This window comes from Eurypyga helias, unplaced genomic scaffold, assembly GCF_000690775.1.
Source record: "Eurypyga helias isolate BGI_N326 unplaced genomic scaffold, ASM69077v1 scaffold23463, whole genome shotgun sequence".
Classification (NCBI taxonomy): Eukaryota; Metazoa; Chordata; class Aves; order Eurypygiformes; family Eurypygidae; genus Eurypyga; species Eurypyga helias.
The window spans coordinates 11,633-30,978 of record NW_010242156.1 but is presented as its reverse complement, the minus strand read 5'-3'; the positions used below and the strand labels follow the sequence as shown (position 1 = coordinate 30,978).

Below are 19,346 nucleotides of genomic sequence, written 5' to 3'. Positions count from 1 at the left end.
GCTGTCCAGGAGGACAAACAGAAAAAGCTCCATCAAGAACACAACCTGAAGGCGAAGGAAGAGGGCAAGAGGGAGCTCCGGGAGCGAGAGGAGCAGCTCCTGCAGGAGAAGCTGTCCACGGCTGCACAGAAGAGGCTGAAGAAGGAGGTGCAGCTGCAGAAGGAGAAGAAACTGCTCAACCAAGCAGAGAAGCTGAAGCATGAGGCCTTGCTCAAGGAACTGGCCAAGCAAGAGGCAGAAGAGAAGGAAATGCTGAAGGCCTCTCTGGAGATGAGTTTGACCAAGGCTCAGGAGAACTACGAACAGCTAGTGGAGAAGAGGAACCAGGAGCTGAGGGAGAAGGCCAAGCGGGAGGACATGCAGATCCAGAGAGCCAAACTGGCAGCAGAGAAGAAGGAAAGAGAACAGAAGGAGCACTTGGAGGCCCTGGCTAGGGAGACAGAGAGAAAGCTCCAGCACGCTGCCCAGGTGGCCGAAGAGGTTGTCCAAGAGAAAGCCCGCAAGTTGGTCTTGAGCCGTCTGGAGAAGGAGAAGGTGCAGAAGATGAACAAGCAAAAGGTGGAACAGTATGAGGACTTACGGCGCAGGGAGATCCTCCTGTCTATAGAGAGGAAGCTGGAGAGGAGTGAGCAGATCTTCAAGGAGAAGACGACTGTCTTGGAAAATGCCAGGTCTGTCGCTCGGGCCTCCTTCCATGTTCGGGAAAAGGTACGGGAAGAGACGAACATGCGCACCTTTGACAAGATGGCCTTGGAAGCAGAACTGCATGCCCACCTGAACAAGAAATGAAAGATCTTGTCAAGAATGAGTGGGGATACATTGCCGTTTGTCCATCGTCATGCATCAGAACGCTCCTCCGTGTTAGCGTTTAAAACCCAACAACAACCACCCAAATTTCTTACTGTGGGGGTGCAGGGTACCGCACAAAAACGTGGCAGCTATTTCACATACTTTTTAAAACATGTTTTTGTTCTGGGCATGATTTAAGGACTGACATCAGTTCCCCTTTACAGAGGGGAAGCGAGTTTTTGTGTTCTCCACCCCACAAGCACATGTATTTTCTCAGAGAGGGCTGCAAAAGAGGTCTGCTTGAAGCCTGCGAGTTACCGGTTGATTGTCTACACCGGAGCTGACTACAGCTGTGCTCCTCGGTTGGAAATGCAGACGCAGAGACTACCAACGGAGAACCAAAACCACAGGCAGCTTGGCTTAAGTCACAGGACTGCATTTTCAGAGCTGCTGCACTCCCGCGCTGTAGGGAAGGAGGGCTGGAGTGGGGAACGCCACGTGGCCCCGGGCGCCCCTCGCCCACTGCTGGTGCCGAGCAAGAGAAAGCACAGGTCAAGACTTCGTAACGCCATGTAAGTTGACTTAATGATCAGAGCCGGGCCGAGGCTGTTACAAGCGCTCGCAAACACGATTTCACTTTTGCTGTTGGCAGCTGCTGCCCCTCCCAGGTGTCCTCACCCCTGCCTCTCCTTCCCAAGTCCGTCTTCTAAACATTTGTACAATTTCTTCTTTTCTTCCAGCGGTGGGGGGAGAACGATAGATGTTTGTGGGCAATCCGTAAACCGATGGGCACCCATGCAATCCCCTTGTTCATTAAGATACAAAAATGAATGAAGCTGGGGCAGCTGCCCCTTGTAGCAAACGTGCGGATCCATTTGTAAATGGAAATCTGCAAACATACGGCATAGAGTAGTCGCCATCCAATTTGGCCTGCCATGAGCAGGAGACGGACCGGGTGTCCTCCAGAGGTCTTCTCCAACCTAATGGTTCTAGGAGTTGCTTACAATGAGATGGTTACCCGGCTCTTATCATGGTCTACTGAGCAGGGCAGCGTTGTCTGTCCACTGGTGCTAACAGTTGTATTCTTACATAGGGCACAAGAAAGAGTGGTTGCACAAAATAAGGTACGTTACAGATTCTCTTAGATGAGGATCATGGCTTTTTTATAACTAATTCCATACTGTTTAGAGGGAACAGCGTCGTCCTGCCGTTAACACACTGGAAGAGTGAAAAGCCTACCTAACGCCACGTGCATGGCATTCCACTAAGACAGTGTTCTGCTCCAGGTTGGACATGGACTGCCTGCTGGGTTGCAGTTATGAGCACAAATCCAAACCAGGCGCTTTCTGCTATGTTTTTCTGGCTCTGGGCAGCGCCAGCTCTCTGTTCCACCATCCTTGATGACACGCTGGGTTGCTGTGGTGATGGCATCGGACCTGAAACATGGTGGAGAAGCAGCAAGAACAGCCAGGATCTTGTTTTCCTTGCAGGTGTCTCTGACACACAACACAGGGGAAGAAAAAAACCAGACGAGGGCTGATGCATGGCATAGGCATGCAGTCCTGCGTGCATAGATTGCTTACCAGAGTTTCCTAGGAGGTGACAGCAAGGTAAAACAAGTCTTTAAGGAAGGTGTTAAGTGAAGAGCAACAACAACAGGCCAAGCATACCCTGCTGCCCTGCATGGCTGGAGACATTATAAAAACAGTGTTGAAAATCAAGCAAGTAGGGATTTTCTTTGATATTGGTGGAACTTGTTCTTTGAATCACAATACAGCTGGTGCTGTTGAGGGCGGACAGCATGGAAGAAGGAATTGGGGCACCTGAGTGACATTTGCTCCGTCAGTTGTTGGCTCGCTGTGTAACGCCAGGCAAGTCCTCAGGGGCTGGGCTTGCTCCTAGTGATATAAACGGAATCAGAGTCAGGCTCTTGGGATTGCTGGGACTTGCAGGAAATGGTAACACTCAGCAAAAGGTCAGAGACTTTGGACAAATGATGCTAACAAAGCACAAAGTACTATTTTATTATTTATTTGTTCGGTTTTTTGTTTGAGTGGTTATTAAAGTAAAACATACCCATTGGTGAAAATTAGTAATTGACACCAAAATCTAAAAATACTGGTAGCTGTGGGAAGGACGGCTTGTGTTACTGTTCCCAGCTAGGAGTCTGTCCCCTCACCCTCGTCCTCAAAACAGCAATCAGTTTGAACAGTGAAACCAATCCTGCTGTAACAACAGACAAGGTCCTTGCTAAAAAACAATCGCCTTCATGTGTGGTTTGTACTGCAGTGGTCCATGTGTGCCCTTGTAGCTGCAAAGTCCTAGAAAAGAGATGCCCAGTGGCCCAAATCCAGCCCGCGCAAAACTTCTTTCTCTCCCTGGCAGTGCTGGAGTTGGGATAAAACCTGCAGTGACTTCAGCACAGCCAATATTTCATCTTGTTTGCAGCCTTCAGGGCTGCAGAGAAAGACTGCCAGCATGGCTGGGACGGCTTTTGCTCCCTGCTTCATCGTGCTGTGGTTGAAGTTCACTGCTTGATCCATTTAGCAGAGGACGAATGGGGAAGAGCTGGAAAGAAGGCAAGATGCGGTGGGCAAATGAGCAATAACAGTCTTTAGCTGGAACAGCAGTTCTTCCCTGAAGGGAAATCTGCAATCTACCCAAAGGCTTTGTCCAAACCTCCCTCTGACAGGGCTTTTCCAGTGTAGACTGAGAATGTTTTGCAGCCCAGGAGAGATGTCTTGGCCCCTGACTGTAATTACACCTGGGGGCCATCTCCTGCTGCTGACTGACTCCTTGGGGCTACGGCTGAACTAATCAACACACAGCTACATGGTTGTAATTGGATTGGCAAACTACTATCCCTATACTGTGCAGTGTGCAGCTAAAGTTTTGAATGTGCAAGCTAAGAAAAAAGAATATTTTTTTTTCCAAAAGACATTAATCTGTGTATGGATGTTTTTTATTTCTGTAGAGGTTCCAGGCCAAAGACTCTGAGAGTCAATGGTGCTTACATGTTGTTCAAAACTGCAGCATGGAAAATGAAGTCAGCAAGTTGGGTGGAGGCATAAGAGGTATTTCTTGGGTCTACTTATGCTTCTGTTTATTTGAAAGGGACTGTTACTGCTCTATTTCTGTGGAAACAGAAATTAAACCCTGGGACACATGTAAAGAGTATGACCCTTCTAGATGAGGCTTATTTGGTGCTTTTGATATCCAGATGCAGGCCAGGGAGAACTAAAAATCACAGCAAGCAACACGTTACCTGACAGCTCAGAGGTACATCACAGCTTATGTAGAGCACAGGAGCAGCTGATCGCATTTGGTCAGGTCCTGCAGAAAGATAACTCACCTTGGTCCTCTCCTGGGATTAGAAAACACATTTTAGGCTATTACTCTATTATAATCATAAGGTTATAACACTTTGCTTCTAGGCCATTTCTGTGCATGCTGCAGAATGACCACTAGACCTTGAAATACCAGCACTTTAAAAGCAACAGCAACAAAAGGACAATTACCAGGAAACTTCTGTGACTGATAGCACACGTTAGATCTGGCCAGCATCAAATTCCCAGGTTCCACTTCCTAAACACTTGGAGTCTAGCTCCAGGTTTCATGCTAGATCCTATAGATCTAATGGGACAACCCAAAATCTGGATCCAAATGCCACTGAACATTCAAACGTGAAGCTGAACACTGACATGTGGACACATCTCTGGCCCCACTTGAAAACCACTGCGCTGCTTACTACTGCCCACTGAGTAGGACTACTGCTAGAAGTTGGCTTGCTAGAAACCACCCCGAATGTTTACCGTGTTTCTGAGGATGAGATATTGAACTATAAGGGTGAAAGATTCCAATATGATTTAAATGTTCTAAAAAGAATTACAGGACCAAGTCCTGGGACTCGTTTTCAGGTAAAACTCCCATCGTAACACACTGATGTTTTGCATAATGAAATGACATAATCAAGCGCACAGTATTGGAATAAGACAAGTAAATTTAGAGGCCCCAGAACCGTGCAGCCTGGTGTCCTTGGGTGGGCACCCTGTGATTCTCACTTCAGTGAAACCAAGGTTGCAGAATGCATTCATCTTGTATTAGATGTCAGAGAAGTCCCACATGGGAGAGAATGATTAACCAAAGAGCATTTTCTTTTGTCTGAGCTCTGGTTGAATTTTTCACACATTTTGAGTGTTCACAGACTACCTTGTTTATGTGGATTGTTTAGTTTTTAACAGCATCTGGGCTAAAGCTGGAGCCCCTCCGTGTCAGTGAGAGTGCCAACACTCTCTTCTGCATGCTGCCTCTTTGCACAAAATTCCTCACTAAAGCACCATCTCTGTCAAGGTTAAATTTGGCAGACACGCTCAAAAGCTGTTAGGAGGAGCAGCTGCACCACCACTAGTTAATATTTTACAAGTTTTTTTTTAACCCAGTTTATCAGAAAGTCTTTCACTGCATAGATAAAAGAGATGTGAGGATTGATTTCTCACCTTGGTTGCTTACTGGGTTTCTTTTATGATGCTTATGGGGCTCCTGGCTTGTTCTGTGCTAAAATCTCTCCTGATGCCAGAGGACTTCTGTTCGCTAAACAAACGCTGAATATGCAGTCCACATAGGTCTGAGGACTAAGACATAGGACTTAGTTTGGTGTGGATGACTTTGCTAAGTCAAGCCTGGATGGGGCAATGTGGGAAACAGAATTTGCAATACCAAGTCCATCAACCTCTAGTTTTCCAGAAGTTCTGCTGAGAACAGCCCCAGAGCCACCTCTGCTAGCTGTCATCAGGGAAGTGGCTTCTTCAGGGAGGTAACATCTTCCAGGTTGATCACATCCTTCAGTGGCACGTAGGATGAGAATGGCTTCTCATTGCCACCAGGTGTTTCGCCAAACAAGATCTTCCTCTGGTGATGTTGACAAAAATGTAGTAGTTAGAATGCCATTTTGCATTGGGTTTTTTTTTTGTATCTTTTGTTTTTCTTTGTAAAGCAGATGCAGGGAGGGATAAGGACGAGACACGGAAGTAGTTAAATGAAGCACGCTACGGGTGATGGCTGTGGCTCTCTCTGCACACACTTCTGCTTTGCAGACCCGGGAGAGTGCTGTTCAGTAGTGCAGCCACCACATCCTGGAGAGCAGAGGTGCTCTGGGAGGGATTTACCTGTTTTCAGATCACACAGGCTCCCCTCAGAGTGTGCGAGTTTAAGCTCGTTTAATGCTTTGCTGAGTCAAGGTCCTAGGGAATTAAGTTGGGTAGAATCAGACTTGGCTGTCATAGTTGTAAAAGGTGGCTGTCACGGGCACAGAAGTGGAAGACGCTGGCTTAGCCCATTCTCTCTGCAAATGAGCCCCATGCCATTTACTGGGCAGCGCAGTGCAGGCATGTTCTAACGTGAGCCAATGGAGCCCTAATACAACTCCTTGTGGGAGTGCAGCCCCACAAGCCCTTGGCAAGCAAGTAGCACCCACTGTAAAGAACCAGCACAGAGGCATGGTAAGAAAATCATAATGATTCTGATTCTGGGCGGGAGGCAGCTCTGCCCTTCTTTTTGGTGAAATGTTGCTAGGTGATGTTTTGAAGAGAAAACACCGGGAAGAGGAAAAAATGCAAAACTCTTTGGTACAAGACACCTGGAAAAACAGTCTCCATTTATGCAGAGGAAGGAGCACGCTGGGGGATGCCAGTGTTCAGAGCCTTCGTAATGGGATATGTCCCACATCCCACATGCCTCAATGCTAGGGCATAAAAAATTCAGTTCTAGGTCCGACTTCTTTGTCCTTAGCCCACTCTTTGAGCACAGCTCTTTGCCGTGAAACACGACCTCGTTATTGCAAGATTCTAGTCTGAAAGGACCCAAATCATTCTCTGGCAACTTTGCACTCATCTACATCCCTGCCATTCAGCAAGCAATCCCCTGCATTACAAAACCACTCTGGCAGTAAGAAATATCCTGTATTACAAAACCAAACTGCCAGTGCTATTTTGTTCTTATGTGCTTTACACAGCTCCCTGCATCTAATCTCTGGACCCGGCTGTGAGGTAAACTAGTTATTGCCCCCAGCCTAAGTACAGGAAAACTGAAGCAGAAAGAACTGATGTGACTTGCCCCAGGCCATGCTGGCCTGAGTGAGAGCTCCAGCTAGATCACGCAGTCCTCCCCGTTCCCCAAGCAGCCCTCTAATTAACCGCTCCTGGTTGCAAGGGAAGGCTATCCCTGTACCCTCCCTGTACTCTGGCTCCTGCTTTGCAGCTGGTGCTTCTTGGAGGACGAAGGTTTTAAGTTGCCAGTCTCCACTTGTAGGCATTGCCCCCAGACTGTGAAGCACTTGAAGGGTCTGTAAAATTTCTGTTTAGGCTTTCAGTGGGCCTGTAGGTGAGCGGCACAGATAAAGCTGCGCTGGGAGCCCAGGGAAGAGGCAGGGTAGGAGGAAGGTGCATTGGCAGAAACGAGCAGGAGCTACTGTTGGAAATGTTAAATGAAAGCGCAAGCACAGGTTGAGAATCCTTATACCATCCTGGCTATTGCTTATATGTATGACAGCATACAGCAACGCTTTCTTTCAGCACATTAAAGCGCCCAGTTCATCCCATTAGTTCCCTCCCTAGAGCCAGCGGTTACTCCAGGAATGAATAGAGCCTAGATAAATTAACCTTTTTATTATTCATGTAAATCTCAGTGCCCTGGGTTATGTTACGCTTCCAAGAGCCTGGTGGAAATTTCCCTGTGCCTGTACCCGGGCAATGGGATGGGAGGGTCACAAACCAGCTGGTATTTTTAGGCACGGCGACGAGTTTGTCAATACCCTGTGTTGCACGCCGTGTTTGCAAAGCAATGCCTGCTTAAAGAGCACAGCGCAGCTGAGGGGAAGAGCTTCGTGGTATTTTGCTAGCTGGTGTTAAACTGTGACAAGCTGGCACAGAGGCACCTTGTCAGACAGCAAGCTAAACAGTGGGGAGTAAGAGATTTGGCTCTGTCTGTCGGATGCTACTGGGAATGGTTTTGGTTTGTATAAGAGGGTGATGGGATAATTTCTTCTGTGTTTTTTTAACCACCTCCGATGTAATCTGTGCTATTTTTGACAATTATTTTAATGATTTATAAGAGCTGGGAAAATAAATGAGGAAGGGATCTCAAAACACAAATGTGTAGGTAAAGCAGAAAGACATTTTCCTTTCCCTCCTGAAACAAAGCCTGGAGCATCATGCCAACACTTGAGAGTTTGGTTAAGTGCCAAGTTGCATGCATTTTGTTAGACCCTGGGAGGGGGCCAACGCTGTTCACAAGCTTTGCTACCTCTGCACCTAGCCGTCTCCGGTCCACACCGAACAAGACAGTCTTCACGTTTCTCTCCCGGGAACAGCTATTTCCTCAGACTTGAAGGAAAAGGTGAGCTCCAAGAAACACCAGGTGAGATCCAGGAGCAGAAAGGCAGTATTTTCCCTGTACACAGCCGCCCTGGGTGGACTCAGCCCACGTTTGACATGAAGCCACACAGAGGAGTGACACTTTGCTCTCATCGGTGTGTTACTGCAGCCCTCTCCCAGGCACTAAGAGCCTCTGCACTGTTTTCTTCTCCCACCAGATTCAGGTTGTCCTTACTTCCTGGCCAGCTTGGCTCTCAGGTTCCTGCTTCCATTGCTTACACCCGCAGCTTGGTACCTGGGGAGCTGGCCACAGGGTGCAGCCAAGCCTCCACTCATCTGCAGAGGCCTCAAGGCAACTAATTTGCTCTGCTTTTCCTTAAATATGTTCATGCATGCCTGTGCATGAACAACTGCAGGAACTGCCTGAATCTAAGCTTTGGGCCTTTGGGTGGTGTAAAAAACCTACGGGAGAACTAGGATGTTGGAGCGTAGCAAAGGGATGCTACTGTTTGATTTTTAAATGGCAGCACCAGTGCTATTTTTCATCCCTTACATTGCTCTCCCAGACAGCGTAATGTGAACGGGGCGAGCACTAGCAGCACCAGAAGTGGTTAGGTGTTTGCCCTCCGTGCTTAGACCAGTGCTTGGCACGGGACACGGTGTCCCTTCTTGCGTGAGAGGGAAGCTTTCCTTTCTGCAGCCATCACCTCCTGTGCTTTGGGGTGGGGTTGGCAGCCTACCTAAGATACGTCCACGCTATCCCTGCTGCGATGACTGCCCGGGAGGTGTGGCTGTAACAAAACTGGTGTTAGACTAGCTCAGTCACCACTAGCAGTTTAACAGTGCAGAGCCTAGGAGGGGTCCAGTATTCTCCACCTTCTCCTTACAGGCTTTTCAACCCATCCTGAGCTCTACAGGTAAATTCGTAATTAGCTTATATAGGCCTGCATGACCTGTAGGAAGTAATGCCAGGGAGCATTGTGTCGGGATGCCAGCACTGACCTGCCAGCTTTCAGAAGATGTTAGGCAGGTGGGCAGGCCAAGGGATCCTTGAGGGCTTTATGCAACACTAGTTAGAACACCTGACATCTTAGGTTTGCTGTGGATACACTCCAAACCCCTTTGCATGGTCGCTGTCACTCCCACTCGCATCTCCTGGCTGCTGCGAGTCCTAGGATTTTCCAAGCAAAAGACACTCTGTCTTGTAACAGGAGTTTTCTGTGATTCCTACAGCGTTTCAAAGAACCTGCACGTACCTCTTTGCACAGTCAGGTATTTCAAAGCGTTTCATTTACGGTTCCACCAAAAATATTGTGGAAGCAGAGATTCCTGACGGCAGTGATGTTCACACCCAGAGCGCCTGTCCTAAGTGCCTCTGATCAGACTACACTGTGCTACTTGACAGATCCCTTGCAGCTCCTGCAGACTCTGGGAACCTGCAGATCCCTCCCTGCAAAGCCACCGTACTATAAGGCAGATGCCATGTGATTCAGTCACAGCCTTCGAGTCCCAAAAACCACAGAAAACATACTGTAATGCAGCTACCAGGGGAATTTCTGCAGTCTCCTGCAATCCACAGGCGGCCTTTCCCCCCACTGTGATGCCAGCGCTCCATAAACTCACATGCTGTACGGGACCCGCTGCCCTAGCAAGGCTGTCTGAATCCTCTCCATGACAACACACCGCCGTGTCCTCAGATGCAGGAGGCATCCCGCAAGCAGGCAAGGCTGGCCAGGGAGCCAGTGTATCAGATGCATAGGGTATAATGTTAGCATAAGTCTTTTCGGGGTGAGGGGGGGTGGGGGAAGTTGGAGGCACAAATGCAAAAGGACAAAACGTCCCCCCAGAGGAAAGGAAAAAATTGCTGCATGTGAGAGAGAAGAAAGAAATGTCAAAATGGGAGATGTAAATAACCTTCAAATCGCAGGAGACACGGTTTATAGGTCTCAGCAACAGAAACGTGCATGGCAAACCTTTCACATGACATTTCGGATACCTTCAGGGAATGAATAATGGCGGGAGGTACTTACAGCCACAGGTAAGAAAGGAGAGGTCATTTCCAAAAAGGGTCGGGAGTGGCTGGAAAGCTGAGTGAGTGGGGACATGCAGACAAGCTGTTCTGGGCATCTCCAACGGTGATGGTTCTCACACCGTTACAGCAAAGAAACGTGTCCTGAATGCGTGGTGGGAGTAAGGAGGGAAGAGAAACAAGCTCCATGGAGCTGGCTAGGATAAGCGCACGGAGGACTTAGATGAGCGGACAGTATAATGAAAACAGGACTGGGATCCTACACGAGAGTCCTGATGAATTTTGAATTATTTTTAAGGTCTCCTTCCTGTTGAAGGCTCCTCCCTTACAGTAGCAATGTCTTCAGGAGCACCCCAGCCCAGTGGCTTCCTCCACCCCACCCTTGCACTGGTGCTGCCCAGGGGGGCTGGCAGGCAGCACCCCATGGCATTAGGAGGGAGCCTGGGCTAACCCACCACCCTCTGGGCTCCAGGGCAGCAGCCCAGGGTGCGCAGGGGGCTCCTGCAAAGCAGAGGGTGATGAGGAGCATTTCTCTGAGTGTCTGAATACGAGCTGGCACTAAAAGGATTTTACCATGTGTCAGTGCTAGCTAGGATCAGGAGGATGAGCTGCAGGAGAGGTATCCAGCTCAGGAGCACAGGAGGAAGAAGATTTCTGTTGAAGCTTGTTTTAATTCTCCTTTTTTTTTTTTTTTTCCCCCTTCCCCTTAAAGACCAAATTTAATGTCAAACTGCCAGGGTTTGGTGGAGGCCCACGACATGCCCATAGCCCAGCTCTCGTTAGGAAGGTGGAGAACTGGCTGGCAGTTTCGCACAAAGGCCGGATCCACGAACGATTTTATCTGTAAGCAAGCGTTTCGATTCAGTCCCCAGACCACAGGGCTGGGTTCATGTCCAGAAAGGCCAGTTGCCCAGAGGCAAGCACATGGTGACAACTAGTACATTCCTGTGTCCAAACAGGGGTGACACCACAGCCAAAGGAAACCTGAGGCTGGGGCTGTTTCCAAGGAGGGTGGGGGCCTTCTCAAAGGAAAAAAAAAGGTTAACAGGGGAATTGTAATCCTCAACTATGCAGTGACAGCATGGGAAGAGAGGCTTGCTCAAAAAATAGGTCTCCCTGAAGAAAGATAGCGTCTCAGCACTAGCAGGCTGGATGCGGGCTCATGTCCCCCCCATCTCCTTCTCTGTCAGGGACAAGAAGCAGGCTCTCAGCAGAAAGGGGGTGACAGATGGCCAGCTGGGAGGATGAAACCTCCTAGTCAGACCTTGTCAGTCAAACGCCTCACTCCGAAATCACTTGCAGGCAGGACCCTAAATATCACCAGGGGGACTGGGCTTCATCCCTCGATGACTTGTACAACCCTGAAACTTGGCCATGCGTCCACACTCTGATGCACCTGCTTGGACATTAAGGCAGGCTTGTGGGGCTTTCCAGCGTGCCAGACGGATGCTCCACAGCCACATCCCAGACGCAACTTTGAAGCAGCAGAAAAGGCTGCATCTCACCCAGCTTGAGACAGCAGGATTAGTTGGTTCTTCAGGAATCCCTTCCCCCATTGACAGAAGGGAGGAAAAATAATTATAAACCTTCTTTTCATATATGCCAGCCAGCAGACAGGATCAATACGCACTGAGACTCCCTGATTCCTGACATGCCTAAGCCCTCCGACTGTGTGTTTTTGCACCATATGGCTCTATCACTTGATAAAATAATGCCCTAGATATGCTGGGTGTTTTCCAGTCTGCCACCAAATTAACTTAGGAGGATGGGCACATACAGCCACCGTTTCCCACTGTTGCCACCATTTCTGAGGTCTCCAGACTTATCACAAGCTGCTGTATTTTTGCAGCCCCTCCTGCTCTCCCCCTCCCCTGGACCAGCTACCAAAGGGATTAAACATCATGTGTTATCTACTGCAGTGGCTTAATCACGAAGCAAAGCACTCATCCCCTGACCGCAAGGTCAAGGAATTATCTTCCTGATGGATAACACAGCCAGGGCTCGGAACGAAATGAGGAGCTGAACTGCTATTGCAAGCCCACAGGCCATGGCTTCATTGCTGTTTCTGGGAGAGTAACACCACTGAGAGGCTATGAAAGGGCAGGGAGACTTTTCCCACCTGCCCCGAGGTGCCTCTTGGTGGCAGGGGAAAATAAACACAGGAAAAATGGTATTCAGCTTTGTGCATACATGTCCCCCTCCCATAAACTACCCCCTACACCAAACGTGTCCCTCTGAGAGCGAAAGGTTTTGCTGCTTGGATATATTTGGCACTGTGTACTAAAGAGAGAACATCACGCAGGAAGAGCTTTTAATAGACTGTGGAGAACTAATCGAGCACTAAGTCCGGGCCAGGAAAGAACTGACCTCGGGAGAAACACGTATATCCAGAAATACGGTTTCAGCGGGCGCAGGTCCTATGCATCAGTTTCAGCAGAAAGTGGGAAGTCCTGTTCCCACATAAGGCAGCCTGGCAGAGCAGAGATTCAGGGCCTGCCCCACAGCTCATCGCACACAGGGGCAGCCCCACTGGGCTGCGAGAGGGCAACCGAAGGCATCTGCAATAAAGGTCTTAATTTAAGAAGAGATTCTTAATACAAAGAATCCAGACCTGCTGCCACCAGAAAAGAGCAAGAACTGTCGATGCAGAGAGCTACAAAACCAGGTTCTTACTAGGGACTAAGACAGGGCATCAACCCCCATGGCTTTGCCGTGGGCACCTGAGGACCTGCTGTGCACATCCAGGCAGGATAAACCACAGTCCCCTGCCCACTGGCTGCCTGAGATCCACCCCATTTCATAGATGGGGGAGGTGTAAGCTGAGATTACAGAAAAAGGCTGAGAAGATGAGGTGCTCTGCCCAAACCTGAGTGATACGAATCCCCAGGTGATTGCCAGGTGATTCCTTCGAGGCTGTGTGTGTGACAGTGACGGCAGAGGAGGCACCCCCCATCTTTCCTCTTTATCCAAGAGCCCTGGGCCTTAAGACTCTTGTCTGAAATTCAACAGGTACTAACTCCTCCTTGCTGTGCCTCTCAAAGGCAGCTGAGCAATCAAAGAGCATTTTCCCACCTCCCTCAGTATGCCTCTCTGTTTGCAGTCTAGCTGCTCCCTAGACACCACGGTTATTACCATCTGCCTGTGAAATATCCGCACCCTGCAAAGTCCGTCTACCTTACCTGTCCATGGCAAGGGCCACCCTGCATCCAGAGGCACGGCTTTCCTTCGTCTTCCCACCAAGAGATGCTTCCCGCAGCACCAACGTGGGACACCAGGGAAGCAGCTCCCACCTCAAGGTACAAGGCATAGCAGAGACACAGAGATATTTAAACAAACTACAGGCAGGACTAGCAGGCAGAATAAGTAACCTGGATGAGCTGGATGCAAATAATCATCCTTTTTCCCATCTTTTATCTCAGTCAAAGACAACAAAACCCTGTGGTGCTCCATGTGGAAAATGGAGTGCTAATAAAGCTTCAGATTTTCCACTCAACTGCTGCTCCTTGGCTCCCCTTCCTTTTCCATCTTCGTTTCTCCACACCTTCGGGAAAATCTGGCACTGCATATATTTCTATATTGTTCTCAATTAGGAAAAATCCCTCTCCCCATGAAGTGGCTCTCAAGAGCAAGAGACATGGGGAACATGTGTTCTGAGAATTGTCTTGCTTGCAGCCTGCCAGGGGTCCTGTCTCCTCAGCCTCTCCCACAGCCGCTATCCTTGCAGCCCCAGGGTCTGCTGCCCCCACAACCCAAGCCTCAAACTCACTTTGGCCACAGCAGAACGCTGGATAACCCCTTCACAACACCACATGTCAGCTCTAGGGTGCAGAGGCACGAGGGACCCTTTTAACCGTGTGGAAACCAAGCGCTGCTCTACCTCTCCTTCCTGTGCTTCTCCCTGCAGGGGTGCGACAGCTGGCGACATGCTCTGGAGCTCGTTTTGGTGTGTTGGGTTTGTGTGGTAGGGTTTTGGTAGCAGGGGAGGGACTACATGGGTGGCTCCTGTCAGAAGCTGTTCTTCCTCTCATGAAGAACCGGAGCCCCTGGGAAGGACTCACATTGGAGAAGTTGGTGGAGCACTGTCTCCTGTGGAAGGAACTCCAGGCTGGAGCAGGGGCAGAGTGTGAGGATCCCTCCCGCTGAGGAGGAAGGAGCAGCACAGACAGTGTGTGATGGACTGACCTCAACCCCCATTGCCCATCCCCCTGCGCTGCTGGGAGGGAGGGGGTAGAGAAATGGGGAGCAAAGCTGAGCCCTGGAAGAAGGAGGGGTGGGGGGAAGGTGTTTTAAGGTTTAGTTTTTACTTCTCATCACCCTACATTGATTTGCTTGGTAATAAATTGATTTTCCCCAAGTCGCGTGTGTTTTGCCCATGACCATAACTGGTGAGTGATCCTTCCCTGTCCTCATCTCAATCCACAAGTCTTTCCTGGTATTTTCTCCTCCCCATCTAAGCAGGGGGAGAAGTGAGTGAGCAGCTGCGTGGTGCATAGTTGCTGGCTGGCCTAAACCACAACATCTGGCCAAGCTACAGGCTCCTCCCCAGGAAGGGCAATAGGTACCCAAGTTCACCAAGCCAGCTAGGTCATAGCGTGAGCTGCCTTCTCCTCCCACAAAGCTCCAGCCTGGCACCTCTGCTTGGACTAGTTTTTCCATTTCACTGAACATCACCTCTTCCCTACAAGTAGACTTTACTCATGACTTCTCTACATCTCCACCACGCTCCAACTGACAGCATGGCCACCAAGAACAGGAACCACTTGGAGCGAGTCCAGAGGAGGGCCACGCAGATGATCAGAGGGCTGGAGCACCTCTCCTGTGACGAAAGGCTGCGAGAACTGGGCTTGTTCAGCCTGGAGAAGAGGAGGCTCCGAGGAGACCTCATTGCAGCTTTCCAGTATCTGAAGGAGGCCTACAAGGGTACTGGGAGAGGACTTTTTACAAGAGCCTGTAGTGATAGGACAAGGGGTAATGGGTGTAAATTGAAATCAGGGAGGATTAGATTAGATGTCAGGAAGAAATTCTTCACAGAGAGGGTGGTGAGGCACTGGAACAGGTTGCCCAGAGATGCTGTGGATGTCCCATCCCTGGAAGTGTTCAAGGCCAGGCTGGATGTGGCTTTGAGCAATCTGGTCTAGTGGAAGGTGTCCCTGCCCATGGCAGGGGGGTTGGAACTAGATGGTCTTTAAGGTCCCTTCCACCCCTAACCATTCTATGATTCTATGATTCTATGATCGTCTCTTCCAGTGGATTCACTGGCCCCCAGCCTCAAAAGGCTACAGCAACAGGCCTGGATAACAATACACCTTCCCCCCAAAAAACAGTCCCTATATATGTTTAGGTGCAAGCAGCCCTTGGCAAACGTACATCATTAAATACAACCCCTCCAGCAGTGAGGGTGAGGAGCCTGGGCCCATGACTGCTTTCCTTCTTAACCTTTTACTGGTGCCAGCTCCATGAAAAATGATGCAGCCTGAAGATCCTTCCTGCTGTGTGAGACAGGCTCCTTCACCAAGCACCTCGCTTCCGCTCCTTCCCCTCGCTCTGGTGCTGCCCACTGGGTTTGCCAGGTCTCCCTTGGGGACCCATCTACCTTCCAGCTCCCTGTGCACAGCCGAGCCCTGCCAGCCCGCGTGCTCCCCAGCCAGCTGCTGCTCCCAGATAGCCCCTGGAGGGTGCGTGCTGGGGTGTGCTTAGGTGTGCGTTTGTCCAGGCAGTGTTAACGCAGGTGGGGAAACCCCCAGCGTGTACCAGAGCCTACGTGCCACAGATCCTGTTCCCAAGCCTTTCTCTCCATAGATTAGAATAACACTAAAATTCACCCAGTGGTAAGTAGGTGAAATGTACTCGTCTGCAGCAGGCAGAAGAGATTAGAGGTCGTAATGTTCTTTCTTAACCTTAGGCTTTTCAATAAATCTCTGAAGATTAAGGAAAGAGGAGATTCCATAATATAAAATCTGATCTGTCTTTGGCACAGCTGTCTGTCCAAAGATGAGTACCCACATCCTGCTTCTGTGTAATTCACATTTCTCCACACACAGCCTCCAGAAAATGAGCTCAAGTCACGACCTTACTGCCGTAATTAGCATCCCTATTGTGCAGGCTGTGGTATCAGGGCTGTAGGGATGGTAAAGACTGACCCATTTCTCCTTAGGAAGGAGACAGGGTTCATTTCGTGTTACCTTGGGAACTCGCATCCTACGACAGCAAACATCACCTGGACAGGCAGAGGAAAAACTGAATATAGTCCTGTCTGTCCTACTGTCTCCTGACCTTATACAGCACATCCTTCTTCCTCCATAATTGATGTCTCCTGCTGCAGAAGCAGCCACGGCTTCTGCTTCTCTGGCTGTCCCATTACAGCAGTAATAAGTGCAAGCCAATTATTCTGCAAAACAATTTGAATATATTCAGTGCCTTAAATCAGGAAATCTTTCTTTGTAACACCTCCTCTTCCTTGCTGCACTGCAGCTACAGAAACTCAGCAGCTCCCTCCCTTCATCTTCCCCACGAGCCCACCGTCCGGGTTGCACACACCATGTCCTCCCCCAGTGTCTCTGTGACATTCAGAGACACTTAAAACATCCCCGATATATGTAAGTGGGATGTGTTTCCAGGGCTCTTAGGATACAGTTGTATTTTGTTAAATCATGCGGGTAGGAAAGCATTGAGGAAATTTCTGGCATACCAGCTGTCTGACCTGGCTTATTTACACGATGCTAATGCTAGGAAACGCGCTAGTTTTATAGCCCTGGTGATTTGAGACTAGTTATCCAGAGAAAGGCAGCAGCAGGGAAAAGGACACACCAGGCTTCCTATACACTAACTTCAAACCCCATCTCAGCCCCAAGCCTCGTGTCCCAGCCCCTGCCCTGGGCAGGCTGCGTGCCCCCTTCACTGGCACTGCCCCATGCACGGGAGCAGTCCGCACCGACCCCAGCCGGGGCAACTGGAAGGATGCTTGGCTGCACATCTGGAGCAGGTCACCGAAAGACTTGGAAAAACCGAGGCCACACGGTTGACCTGGCTGCTGCGGGGTGGAGCGGCAGAAATGTCCCTACATGCAGGATTACCAGGCCGCTGTCCTTGCCAGTGCTTGCTTGTCCCACGTGCGGTTTTCTCCGTGGGTCTGGCAACGGCAGCTAGAGCACACAGACTCCAGGGAGACCTTCAGTTATAAAGCACAACACCTGGAGGTAACGCTTCCCAGTCTGCTTGCTGCCCATGAGGAGGGAAAACCAGAGGAAAAAATCAGAAATTATTTTCAGGCAAATTATTTTCAAGCAAAAAAATAAAAATAAATTAAAAAAACCCCTCATAATGAAGTATTTCTTTTGATAGATGACACAGATTTGAGATATGAATTTAATACCCATCATCTTTTTATGTGTGTGTATATATGCATGCACGTGCACATGTATGTGCGAACCCATGGCGGCGGGAGAGGACGAGGTGCTCGTTAGCAGCTTGCGAGGGACACAGGACACCAGCCACCCCATCAAAGCACAGGCCCCCTGAGTGTCACAGCAGAGGCTCAGCCTGGTTTGGCAGAGGCACCAGTTCTCAGCCTGCCCCTCGCCCCTGCAAAACACCCCGAAAGGGCCCACACTGCAGGGTGTGAGGAGAGGGGGACCAGGCACCCCCCTGCCCATCTCTGCAGCCACAGGGCTTGGCCCAAAGCCCCATGTGGGGTGGGCTGTGGGACAGGGAAGGGAGGTGCCTGGTTAAGAGCCCGGGGTGCTCGCTGCCCATCTCTACGCGTTTTCTGCACGGAGCGCTCAGGTCGGAAAGGCTTTGCGAGTAGGATGGATGATATTTTCTAGACAGAAAGCCAGCGTTACGAAAGAGGCATGAGCAGCTACGTCTCACCTCCTTTGCACTTTCCAAGGGAAGTCTCCCCATCTCCCCTGTGGTGGGGTGGGCTTCTCCTCCTCCTGAACAGCACCATCCTCCCGCAGCTCCCAGGCGCTGCGGAGCCTGCTGGGGCGATGGTAATTTCCACCTCGGGGAGATAGCCACAGTGAGCCGAAGAACAGCAAACTGAAAGCTGAGGGAGAGGCTGGAGGAAAAGGCAGGGGGAAGCCAGCTTGCCTTCACAATCCTCCTTTGATCTGACAAGGGCTGGGTGAGGGAGACGATGTTCCTCATCTAAAGCACCCGGTTGCTCACTTTGCAACTGCCTTCAAGTACAGTCAGGAGCAAGATTGCTGCAACGCACCAGAACCAAAGCCCAGAAACTTTTTTTGCAGTCCTTCCTCCCAGCTAGACAAGGAAAATATGATTATCGTTTTATTCCTTTGCAGGGCACTATCCACACCACCGATTCTTTGCTTCCCTTCTAGGTCTGCTCCTTCCTTTCAATTCACCTGGAAAGCAGCTGTTCTCCCTTCTCCATCTATCCTGTCCTTACTGCAGGCTGGCTTCAAACTCTGAATACAGTGCATCCTGCTACTCCTCCTTATCCAAGCCTGGCACAGGTGATAATCACACTTATTTCACCCATCTATGGTAGCTTTGAATGGCTAGGAATTTTCTGTCCTCATTTTGGAGCCCACGTTCCCTCTCCATAGGGAGGAAAGCCAGCTCTGCTGGCACAGGGAGCCTACGTAGTTTCCCTTAATCTAAAATAAGTTCCATATTAAACGACACCTGCTCTGTATTTGTGTTAGGGGAGAAATGACCTGAAAAATTCAGGAGCAGAAGTGGGAAGAGAGAGTGCCTGGCTTTACTGCTATTCCCCACACCCCTTCACAGGTCAGAGCATCTGTGTGAGTACCACACACTTGATCAGAGAGAGACCTAGAGGGCTGCTGCTCCAGGCTAGAGGTGTTTCTGAACATCCAAATCCATTGAGAAGTGCAGGGATTTCCAACCTCTTCCAGTTAATTTTTAGATATCCAAAACCTTTCCGGCACCAAAAGACTGACTTCTGCCCCTCCTTGAGCAGCCACCGCACACACACAGCTACCCGCAAAGTAGAACAGCCATAAGCCACATCCCCGCAACCCAGCTGGGCCACGCACCAGCACGAGCTCGGCTGTTTTCTCCCCGTGACTTGCTCAGCGGCAGTAAACTGGGGAGAGGAAACCAGGGCTTCAGCTGCAGCCTCCTCTGAGCACCTGGGACTGGACTCTAGCTGGGACTCAGGATGGGTTTGC

General features: G+C 49.9%; 1 protein-coding gene across 1 annotated transcript in view; it reads left to right on the top strand.

The window, feature by feature from the left end:
- Positions 1-789, top strand: part of LOC104507650 (coiled-coil domain-containing protein 177-like) — a gene marked incomplete at its 5' end in the record, with an annotated part of 1,145 nt that extends 356 nt beyond the window's left edge. The window contains one exon of the mRNA XM_010148998.1: positions 10-789. Coding sequence (XP_010147300.1) covers positions 10-789 — 780 coding nt within the window. The remainder of the gene's footprint in view (positions 1-9) is intronic.
- Between the last annotated feature and the right edge of the window lie 18,557 nt (positions 790-19,346).